The sequence below is a fragment of the Spea bombifrons genome, chromosome 1 (assembly GCF_027358695.1).
Source record: "Spea bombifrons isolate aSpeBom1 chromosome 1, aSpeBom1.2.pri, whole genome shotgun sequence".
Lineage (NCBI taxonomy): Eukaryota > Metazoa > Chordata > Amphibia > Anura > Pelobatidae > Spea > Spea bombifrons.
Window position 1 is genome coordinate 105180928 of NC_071087.1, and position 12219 is coordinate 105193146.

The 12219-nt window shown below is 37.2% G+C and overlaps 1 protein-coding gene across 2 annotated transcripts in view; it reads right to left on the bottom strand.

The window, feature by feature from the left end:
• FANCC (FA complementation group C) overlaps positions 1-12219 on the bottom strand; it is a 53854-nt gene that overhangs the window by 11615 nt on the left and 30020 nt on the right. For both annotated transcript variants that reach the window (XM_053467455.1, XM_053467462.1), the window contains 5 exons: positions 12071-12135; positions 11189-11353; positions 9921-10077; positions 3343-3395; positions 392-491 (listed from right to left, as the gene is read on the bottom strand). In XM_053467455.1, the coding sequence (XP_053323430.1) occupies positions 392-491; positions 3343-3395; positions 9921-10077; positions 11189-11353; positions 12071-12135 (540 nt within the window). The remainder of the gene's footprint in view (positions 1-391; positions 492-3342; positions 3396-9920; positions 10078-11188; positions 11354-12070; positions 12136-12219) is intronic.

Consider the following 12219-nt stretch of genomic DNA (forward strand, 5'->3'; position numbering starts at 1 on the left):
TTTAATTCCATACCCAAATCTCCATATTTATCTCTAAGCTACTGACTATTGAAGTTTCTCAAACCCAGCTGATCACTACAGAACACTGTACCAACTGCTGAGTAAAGCAGAAAAACACTTAGCACTATATCTATTAGGCAAAACTCAGTCACTTCTGGGAGAGGAATGGCCATGTAAAACTATTTTATTGCAAATGTCTCAGAATGTATACTGCCAATTAAAATTCTTCAAAAGCAATCCATGACACGGCGATGGATATAATTAATGCAGTGTAACACATTAATACCCAATTTACAATTTCCCCGACCAATGGTCCTAGATCACAGCGCATAGTAAGTTCACACCGAACCTGTGTCGTAAGAATATTGCTACATTAATAAAAAAACAGTACCTGGAGGTTATCCTTCTCGTACAGCTGGATGAAGTGATACGTAAATAATCGTATAATAGTAATAACTCTGATGTTTCCATCACTCTCCAACAGTGCATTTCTAGGTTGAAAGAAATAGTTTCATTATAAATACCAACTTACATTTTTTATAAGCAAGAGACTCATAAGACCAGATAAGTCATGACAAACTTGGTTTGGTGTGTAAAGTGAAATAAGTAGAAGTATTCCATTGGTGGCTTTTTGAATTTCAAAAATTAGCACTTAGCATAAAAGTTATCAGCCTATTCAGGAGTTTAAACGGTTACATTGGTACTTCCTGTGGATTGAACTTCATGTGGTCCCTTCTAACTTCACAGGCTGGTGACGTTACAAGGGACTGTCCCATACAAGCTTATATTCCGCAAATCTCTCAATAAACAAATCCTTGTGCCACTTTGAAGAAGAAAAAAAAGGAAAAAAAGGGAAAAAAAAAAAAAGGAAAAGTCGGCCACTCTACGGGTTTGGCACACTCTAATGCTTAGGGACCAACTTTCGTCTTCCTAATCCAACATCCGTGCGGGCCTTTCCTCTTTTTCCTCCTCCATCACAATACCTTTGCAAACTCCCAGTACAAAAAATGAGGTTTAGTTTCTCTGCATTTGGATGAACGGTCTCCTCCCTCTTTTAGGTAATGGATCATTGGGGTTGAGTGAGTCCGGGCACTCGAGTAGCTGTTTCTTTTAGCGGATGGGCAACAGGGAAGATACCAAGAGACATGGTTCCAATGACTTGACTTTCTAGCGGACCTGCAGATTTGCTTACTTATGCAGTAAGATGACCTTATCGCAGTTTCTAACACCTCTTTCCTGTATCACTCCCCCTCTAATATTTTATTTTTCTGTCTTCCTCCCCACTCCTATTACCCCCTCAGCTTTGAGCTGTTTCCACACAAAGCTTGCGGTCCCCACTATCAAGTTCCCTGTGGCCAGTGCCGTGTGGCCTTAATTTCATGTTTTTCGTGGACTTCACGATGGGAAAGTTTAATCTTCTTTATATTCTATTTTAGCCTGTAGGGCATGACATTGCTTGATGTGTTAGTGGGGAGTGACCGGGATGTGACTTAGACCTAGCACAACTATTTCTGTATTCATTCACTATATTATACTTCCTGGATAATGTGAATTTGTTGTAATGACAGTAAATGGCAATGTTTGAATATTATTACTATTATTTACATTTTTATTTATGTATTTAACAACCATTTGTTTCCCCCTTACCTCTGTAATTATTTGTTATTGTCTATCTTTCAAATAATAAAAATTGATTTAACCATAAAAAGGAACATTAAGAAATTAGCTACCTCCTCCTGAAAATCTCAGTACAGGGTAACGTTAACAGCCAACAAACTAACCGATGAATGACATCACATTTTTGCTGCCATGTTGTCTTAAGCACCTCCAGACAGTTCCGGATAAACCGAAGGCTCTTCCAGGAAACTATCTGCTGGGTAATATTTACCTGAAAGACCACTGACAGATTTTATACTGCCAAATAACATCGGTATAAACATAAAAGAGATCATTAAAGAACCCACATGCTCACGAACGTGTGATACTATTAATAACACTAGCCGTGTTTATCCTCACAGCATCGCTGGACTTCCTTCACTCAAAGGTTCACATTTGTCTTCTACTTAATTACATGAGTGCTACTTCATGGTAGCCTTACCTAACCTGGTACGGGTTTAAACAAGACTTTCTGACTGTTTGTATGTTGCTTTATTGGCCCCAACTAAACAAGAAAAATATGGCATTAAGTGCTTAAACGAGACTATCACCCCATTTCAAGCTTTAAAATAAAATTTACCGCAAGCTTGGCATAATGTTCATGTCTCTAATGATGTCTAGTCTATACTTTCTATTCTCTCTTACACATCAAATTTATGTCTTTTTTATGTCTCTGTGAATTCTCTATTTTAGTTGCTCAAACTGGTTACAAAAATGCACTACGTTTATGAGTTTCTGAATTTACATTCATTTCTAAACAGTTTAACTTTAGTATATCTCTCATTTCCCTGCAGAATGTACCTACACATTTAATTTGATTTCCTACAAATAGAGAATTCCCTTTATAATTTCCAATGCATGTGGAAATCTTCTTGAGTGATTACACTATGCATATACCAAGACAAAAAAGCAGCAGATTTGTGAATTAGGCACAATCACAGCAGCCGCTATTTAAAGGTAATCCAGCAACGCAGAATTTAACAGATTTCACACAAAAAAATGAGTAACCAAGTGCTTATGTAAAGACAACAGAGCACATATAATAATGCATACATTTGTAACAACATAGATATAAAACATTTATTTATTAAAAAGCCCTGACCTTTCAAAACAGCAGAGTATCAGACGTTGTAAAGCATTTTTATATGTAATAAGCATAAAAACAATAACATGCCCTTATAAGAAATCACATGTTCACAATATAATATATATATACCACTACTGTTTAAAAGTTTGAGGTCACTTAGAAATGTCCTTGTTTTTGAAAGAAAAGCTAATTTTGTCTAATAAATTCAGTGTAGAAATTCTTAATGATGTAAACGCCTACTGTGGCTGGAAACGGCTGATTTTAATGGAATATCTTCATAGGTGTACAGAGGTCTTTCATCCGCAGCCATCGCTCCTGTGTTTCAATGGCACGTTGTGTTCGCTAATCCAAGTTTAAGTTTAAAAGGCTAATTTATCATTAGAAAACCATTTTGCAATTATATAACACGGCTAGAAATGTCCTTGTTTTCCATAAAAACAGTTAAGTGACCCCAAACTTTTGAACGGTAGTGTACATTTCCGTGATTTTCTTTATGCAAGCAGTATAGTGACAATACAATAATATACTGTGTATCCAAATACATTCACCGATGATTAACAAAAAAAACACTGAAGACCGTAAATGAATGTAAACTATACCTGAAAATATCATCAACAATCCTAAATATGGCTGGGTGACAGGAGGCTTGAGGCTGAGGGAGAAATAAAAGTCAATTATATAGTTCCCAATAATGTAAAAACTCCTAAAAGCAGATGGATGGATAGGGAAGGGTACAAATAACTGAGTAATAAATAAACAGGCAGGCACTTCATGTACCAGATTTCCAAAATATACGACTTTTATAAGCGTTTCCCATCAAAACGTTAGAATTTTTAGAATGAAGCCATCCTTATAGCACTTCTTGGGTGGATCACTGAGGGTACATATACTGCAGGTTGAGAAGCGTAGATTTAATGTGTGGTTGCCACTAATTAGCCATATTTACAGTCCCATATTCAAGTTCCATTCACCAGCGATGGAGCAGAAAGGTCAACGTATAGTCAAACGGCCAGCTGTTTTCAAACCATGAACAATCTAAACTGCACCCCCTTCTAATTAATATTTTAATATAAGATTGTGCAGCTATACATATAACATGTGTATATATATATAGATATAGATATATATAATATATAGATACAGATGCACAGCATGCATACAATATACATACAAATTATGTTGTGGCTGCAATGATTTCATTAAAGAAATAAAGAGATGAATACAACAGAAAATCTGCATTGCATTTAAAAAGATTTGGAGCCGTGATATCATTATCAAAGACAAACGCAGTGTCTTATTAAAGCAGGAAGCAGCTCGCATGATTCCCAGAGGCTACAGAAAGAGGAGTACAGTCTCAAACAAGTTTCTGTTCCAAGCCTGCTTGAGACATTCTATCTTTCCAGCAGCATGAAAAATGCATCAATGTCACTGTTGACAGAACTGGAGGGCATTTGGGTCCGTGGATCCTACAACGCGTCAAAAGTTTCAAACCATGGGTTAATGTTTTGCCACATAAATGGGAAAATAATCACAAATATGAAATTAAATATTTGTATTAAAGTGTTCGATTACGCACTTCAAGAAGATGTTTATCTGGAACACCCCACATTACTGAATCATGAAGTACAAAAATATATTGTGAAAATAAATAGGAAAAAACCGCACTATAAACAGGTATAATACGCTAAAGACACATGCACTATAGTCATGGGTTTATTATAACTTTTCCCTTTACTACAATATAATTCTTATGTGCCCTTCCACATTATGTTATACTCAACAGAATATGCATATTTTATATGTGCATCAGAATATATATTTTTTTATGTTTCCAATATTTTACCTTTTTGGCTTTCAATGATATTCCCCAAAAATTGAAAAACAAATAAAAACAAGGTTGACACCTCTTTCCTCCATTATCTACATTTTCCTGCAACGGCTGTTAAGGTACACAGGGTTCCCTTTTCAAATAATGAAATGTTTCGGGACGTGGTTCCATATTTCCTAAAGCAGCTTGTTGTCCTTCTTTCAAATATCGCCACCTAATGTCTGTAAAATGAAATGTCTCCACCGTTTGGGGTAGATTCTTCACACAGCTGTGTAAAATATTTTTTTCTAACACCCAAATCGAATTTGTGTAGACGGTAAAGCCGTTATAGGATGACTATTTTTACCACAAAAAGTATTCATGAAAAATAAGAATGTTATGTTTGAACGACCTAACAGAAGTATGATAACCAGTATATACAAGTTCCAATGGTTCTAATAGTTTTCAGCATTAATCATTTTGCTTTATCCAAAGCTACTTGGCATTTTGTAGGCTAAAATGTGCAATATATCAGTTTGGTTTTTTCACCTTATACAGTATGAATGTAAATTGTGTTTAATGACACAAAAATAGGTAAATACAACAAAACAAAAAAAAAGATGTTGGGACTGGGAGAGTGGCAATCTTATCGATTCAATCTGCTGTTACAACAATATTTTGTGTGTATCACTAAAACAAAGCACGTAAAGGATTAAATGTGCAACACAAGGGGTTAAATAAGTGCGAATGCAGCCCCCTGATGTTTCAATGGTATAGCAAACAACAGGAAAACGTGTCCAAACAGGTTAATGTAATAAAGTATCACGGCGTTAACAATAATAATAAAAAAATACTTCCATTAAAAGCACCCCCTCCGTATGTATTATATTGAATACAATTTAAATGCAAAAGATATATATAAACAATGATCAAAATAAGTCCAACAGTTAATTAAAAAAAGGTGCTAATCTGTTGAAAAATCCAAATCCTATTGCGTTGGTAGAGAGAAATGCAAATTACATAATATCACAGAAGATATCCCTATATGCTCTATGCAGGGACACCCATCAGTCCTATCCTACAATAAAAAAAGCCCCGATGAACAAACACTAATGGATAATGCCGTACTTAGAATTGATATTCAGTATAAATCAATGGCTAGCTGGCATTTAGATACTAAAAACCGTCTCACAAATGTCTATAAAATAAAGAGCAAACATTATACCGACTTACATGAGCTTCTTCTCTGGATGCTCTAGCATGTGTTCTGGTTCTCTTTGGAGTTCACTAGATGTTCACTTGCTAAAACAACACGTTCCATATACTATTCAATAAGTATAAATGTGATTCTCAATGCTCATCAAATATTGGTGCACTAGATGAATATTGATTTCAAAAACTACATAAACAAATTCATAACTCACTACGTAAGCTGTTTGAAGAAAAAGCTTGCTAAGTATCTGCTAGAAACATTTATATTACTTTTCAATACAGGTCCCTACATTTGATATGGTGTTCCAAAACGAGTGAGCCAGAATTGTCACATTGTACTGCTGCTGCCACCGCCATCACCCCAACAGAGAACACACTCATGGATACAGCTACACTGGCTCCTCATGCATGCTTGACGGTCCATCACCACCACGGCTGTATTATCCCTGGCCTACAGCCTTATTTTAGGGGAATGAGACAACCGCACTCATCACTGCAGTAGATGCAGCTGCACTGAGAGTCACACCATCTTCAGGTCCAGCTACAAGCCCACAAGACACCTAGAGGAAAAGAGCTAGATGTTGGAGGTCCAACGCCTCTCCATCCTCCGCCAAAGATATTCCATCAAAAACTGTAGGGGCATCAAGCACATAACTGCCCATTGCCCATCCACAGCAGCACTCTTCCTGGTATTCACAAAGGCTGGTGTCGCTTGTAGCTGAAACACTGTCCTCTCCAAGTCTGGAGCAAACCTACATGGACACTTAGCTCAGAACATAGAGACAAAAACACAGGTGGCAAAGAAACACGGATGGTACCATGCAGGACCCCAATGACATCAAGTCCCAACTGCACAGGGACCACATTGTTGTCATGCTCTCCTTGACCAATATGCCACAAAATGCGGCAAATGTCACCAGACATGAGGGGCAGACACGGAACAGACTATCACAGCTAAGCACAGAACATCTACATGAGGGCATAATGTCAAACACCGTGACACCTGTCCAACTAAAACACTGGTAAAAAAAAAAAAAAATTAAAGCTTGACTCAAAAGTAATGATGTGTGGTCTTCTTGTTCTTGTATGGTGTGTTTAATATATGCAAAGGTGTCTCATATCACTCTCACTGTTAGCACTGTCTCAGGCATGATGAGAGTCAGAGTGCCATAAGAATCAGACTAATGCATTTGTGCGATTTCTTATTTTATATAATTTAAGTTGAGGGACCTTTGGGCTTCCTGCATAGTAGTAGATCTTAGACAAAAGAAGTTGCCCAGTAAGTTAGCGATGGGTATGTGTTAATTTTAAAATGTTCGAAGCTATATGCGAAGGAGTCCTATGTTACCCTATCCATCTTGGCTGCACCAAGTTACTTCTCAACAGTCTTTGACACAGACTTCCCGTTGTGGTTCAAGGCAGATGTCCCACAATAGACATGCACCCACCGCAATGGGCAAAGGGTTGGATGTCAGGATAAAGGGTCTCAAATGCATTTTTTGGAATTGGTTAAAATGTGTCAGGCATGGATATAATGCAGCATGGTGTATGTGTGCTCTACTTGTGTCTAGTGATGTGGAGGGTTCAAATGAGCAGTGTTGACCTGTCTTTATGGTCTGAAAAAATGTGTGAAAAGTCATTAATATGGAATATTTAATAATATCAATAAGAATAAATGAATTAACCATTTATTTCTAATCACAGCAGGGGCACACAAGTCCATCAAAACTACCAAACGAAAACAACGTGTTCTCCAATGAACATACATCAAATCCCAAATAAAAAAAAAGGAGACAAAGAAGTTTAAAAAAAAAAACCGTCAAGAAAGAAATAAAACTGCCAGAAAATCACCAAAGTGTAGGAAAACAAAACTACAATAGTTCATTTTTGAAAAAGCTATCAACGGATTGTCCAGAATTTAGTAGTGATTGTTAGCGTGACCTAGAATCCTGAACCGCAAATTGCCATGGAAATTGGTTGATGTTGGAACGTTATTAAAATATATCGGATGACACTAAAAATAATGGTGGCAGGAACAAATGGTTATAATTTCAACATAACATTTAGTTTGTATGCAGGCTAAACTTCACAGATCATGTAATATCTCATAAGTCTTTCACATGGAGAAAAACCGTGTTGTTTTTTTTGTTATTTCTACCCAGAGCCATGGGATTGCTTCTCATATAGTATAGAATAGGGTCAGTTTATTGCAGTGGAAACCAAACTACATCCTATTTTTATTCCTGAATTTTATAACTTCCTACCCGCTATAGAATTTCTAGAACTAATTTCGTTTCGATCTCAAGGGTCAGGAAGCAAAATTAACAGCACACCGTGTAAAATAAGAGTTACTAGACCATCACACTTTAATTACTCTCACAAAAAAACAAATACAATGCAGGGAATATCAAGTTTCTCCTCCGTGAAAGAACAGAGGTCAAGCAGAATAATCTAGAAATCTCCATCAAAATCCCATGCACGTTTATGGAGTAGGGTTTTGACTTTTTGATCAATTTTACAATTTATCTTACTGCACAACACTTCAAAGATCATCTGGCATAACTTAAATACTACTGTAATGTCATGTAGAGTTTTAGTTGAAAAAAAAACTAACTAACAGACTAACAGAGCTGAAGAGAAGCGCTGGGGTAATGGAAAATGTTTCTGTCATGTAACTAGTTAATTTATTTAGCACTTTAATGTGATAATCAGAGCCCTTTAATACAGCTGGGCTTAAACATTACTATTGTGTATTCTACATGTTGCTGTTGGATACCCACATTTGTTAATTGTCTCTGTCCAAAGTTTTTTCTAAATTTAAATTTTATTGTGTTATTTTTAATAGCCAAAGCAATAATTTAAAGATTATTTTAGGTTATTTTGGTGGGGTTTTTTTTTGTAAAAATGTTCATTATAGAGAAATAGTGATTTGGTCTGACAAGCACTGCGATTACCCCTCATGCACCCACCACCTGGTGTTGAGAATCCCAGGTTCTGAATCTGTTCTGTACTCTACAGGTCTGGCTGAACAGCTCGATAATACAATGGCCCAAGTCAGAAAAAAAACATTGGTTCTCACTAACCTAACCCACATTAACAGGGAAGTAATTTAAAATTTAAACTATTATGGACCAAGAGGTAATTGTAACCCCCCCCACACACACCCCCAGCCATCTCTTGTGCAAGTTGTGACTAACAGCAGATGTGCTGCTGAAAAGGGAAGCAGAAGACATCAGGATCGCAAAACAGGATCCGATATCAAAGTCTAACCAAAAATACACATATGTGCATAGAAAGGACACGGGGTACTGACAATGCTATTTGGTGGTGGAAACACCGTGCCTGGCATTCCTCCATATTTTCTATAGAATGGACTCAGGTATTTATATATAATGATGCTGCCAACCCTTATTTGCTCCAAGTCCAACTTAGCTGATGAACAGCGAGTGACCTTTCAGCTGCATTTCCATGAACCAGTACAGCATGTAAAAGGTCACACTTAACATAGAAATAAATTGGTAATTTGTAATCCAACTTTTATTTTCATGACAAACCAGTGTGCCCTGCTGCTTTGAATCAGTATTTCTGTGGTCTCTAGGACTATGCTTGAAATCGTGCTATTGTTACGGTTTGCCCAATACATTTTTTCACGTTCCAAATACAGTATTGCACAGATGGAAAAGTATAGGGGAGAATGTGTACATATAACTAAAATGAGCTATTTCTAACATAAACACACCCTTTGTATCTGGTACAGTAGAAAAGCAATATAAACACTTTTTAAAAAGTTATTTCGTGTTCTATAACTTATTGTTGTATTTTTATACGCAAGCACAAACTAAGCTTTTTATATACATGCGTCTGAGTCATACGGCAGTGATTTTGATGCTATACAAATATGAAGGATTATCGGATGCAAGTCTCACGAGACTACAAATATGGGGAACTCATCACAACATCCCCCCCCCAGTTTATTCTCACATACATTCATTATGGGGGGAAAATCCCAGCTACTTTTTCAAGAATGCATTAAAAAGAACAATTGCTTATTTATTTATGCTTCAATTCTCTACATCAAAAGACAAATCATACAAATGTCTTTAAGCTATTACAGGAAAATATAAGCTGCTCAATGCTACAAGAGACTACAGCACTTACCAAGTATGAATCTTTTATAGTCTGTTCCATTTCTTGTAATGATTTGCTTTGGATGGTAATTAATCTTTGAAATAGATCCAGAATGGCTTTTTCTAGGCTCGGCAAATGACGAAGCCACAAGCTAAGTACTGCTGATTCACTTAGAGCAATCTTCTTCCTTCATTTGTAAAGAAAACAAACCAATTTAAGACTAATCTTTCCCTCTGATAGGCAACGTTACATATACAAAGAGACATTTGCCGTCTGCTGTTGAATGTACAATCTATGACTTCAAAAATACTAATTTCTTTCTAAAATCACAGACCTGGGTTACCCAATACGCAAATCCTATCTAGAGAAGCATCCTATCAATGAATCGAAGGTGTGTGTGTATGAGAGGTGTGTCGAAGGTGTGTGTGTATGAGAGGTGTGTTGAAGGTGTGTGTGTAAGTGAGTACGCACATTGTAGAAAAACAGGGTGCAGAGTGTACCCATCACTGCGAGAAAGAGAGTTAGTATACTGTTTGAGATTAAACGATGGGGTAATAGAGATGAATTTAGAGGCCATGGGGGATAAGTGAACTATTTCTGTCAGGTCTAAGCTTGTGAGGTGGAGGCCACCCCAGGAGAGGACAGTGGGAGAAGCAATAAGAAGGTGCAGAGAACTAGAGGGGAAGCGATGGTTTATGGCGGTTAGTTTCTTACACCCTAATGGGAATTCCTGAGGGTAAAGGTGAAAGGGGGGCAAGAGTGGCAGCATATTTGTGGATAAGGTTTCTGGAACATTGTGTGGCAGAGAGAAAGGAAGGGCGCAATAAGGGATGCCCAGGACTGGGGGAAGATATCCCCAGCTACAAAGAGCAGAAGAAAGAGTGAGTGAAGATGGGAATACAAACACACAGATGCACTCACATGCACATCACTTTATTATTCTTTTCCTTAAATGTTTTATATGAAGGGTCCTTACAAGAATGATTCTTTAAATTACTTCATAACTGGAAGGCGACCCGTGATGTTGTAGTTGCAACATGGAATAGTACACTATAAACAAATCAATGTGTAATTCAGATATCAAGCAGATATAAGGCATGAAATGTTACCTGGGGCCCAATGCCAAGCGGTAAATATGTGCTGTCCATCTTTGCATCAACATTTAGCGTGAATACAGCAGGTAAACATCATATGAGAGGGCTCACAACAACTAAACACATTGCACTATTAATATCTTTCATAACACATTTCACTATGTAAAAGACTAAAAAAAAGACACAAGAAACTGTGGAACTTACTGCATAATGGAATTATTTATAGTATCTAGAAAGAGCTCATCAAGAATTTCTTTTGGTTCTGAGCCATGGTATTCAAGCAGGGCTTCAATCAATGGGCTTACATCAGGCATGGTGTGAATCGGGATACAACTTATAGAGAGTGCCCGTACATCATCTGCAGAGAGCCTGTAAAACAAAATAACAAAACAAGGGCAAGCTGTATGGGTCCGAGAGAAGAGTCTTTAGTCAAAAGCGATACCTTTTATTAGGCCAACATAAAAAGATGTAAAATTTCAAGACCCAGGAGATCTCTTCTTTATATCAAGAGCACATTAGAATTCACACCCATCAGAAACACACCTTGTGCATGCCATGGTAACAGCATCTTAACTTACTTATCATTTAGATCCTGAGGACATGATGTTATTCCCCCCTTTGGTTGAATGGTACAGGGATTCCCTTTATCTATAAGGTACTGGTTGATGAGATGTGTACACACATACCGCTCACATTCAAACAAACACAGACAGTATAGCCAAACACACAACATTGTCAGGTCACACACACAACACACAATTCGCTGAGTTATGACTCATATTTCAGGCCTGGAGGAGAGAGCTTGAGGATGTAGAAAACACATGTGTGCGAGTTTGCAAAGGTGACAGCTGTGTTTTAACTGGTTTAACAAAGATTATCATAGCACTGCTGCATACCGGATGCACATTAACATAGCACTGTTTAGTTTCAGAGTAGGGCAAGATAACCTTAGCACAGCTGAAGGAGACCGATGGCTCGGCTTGATGAGCTAAAACAAAGATGAGGGAGTTTATGAAGCTGAGCTGACTTGCAATTAAAGTACCTACGACAATATATAAAATGATAAAATATTTATGTAAAACATACGCATTATCAGCGTTGCTTTCCCCAAACCGACTTCCTCTGAGCCTTGAAATTAACGATTTGATGGTCTGCAAAATAAAGAGGAACAATTAATAGGAGAGAATGGCCCTTTAATTTCCAAGCAAATTATATTTAATTAATGCCCCAACAGA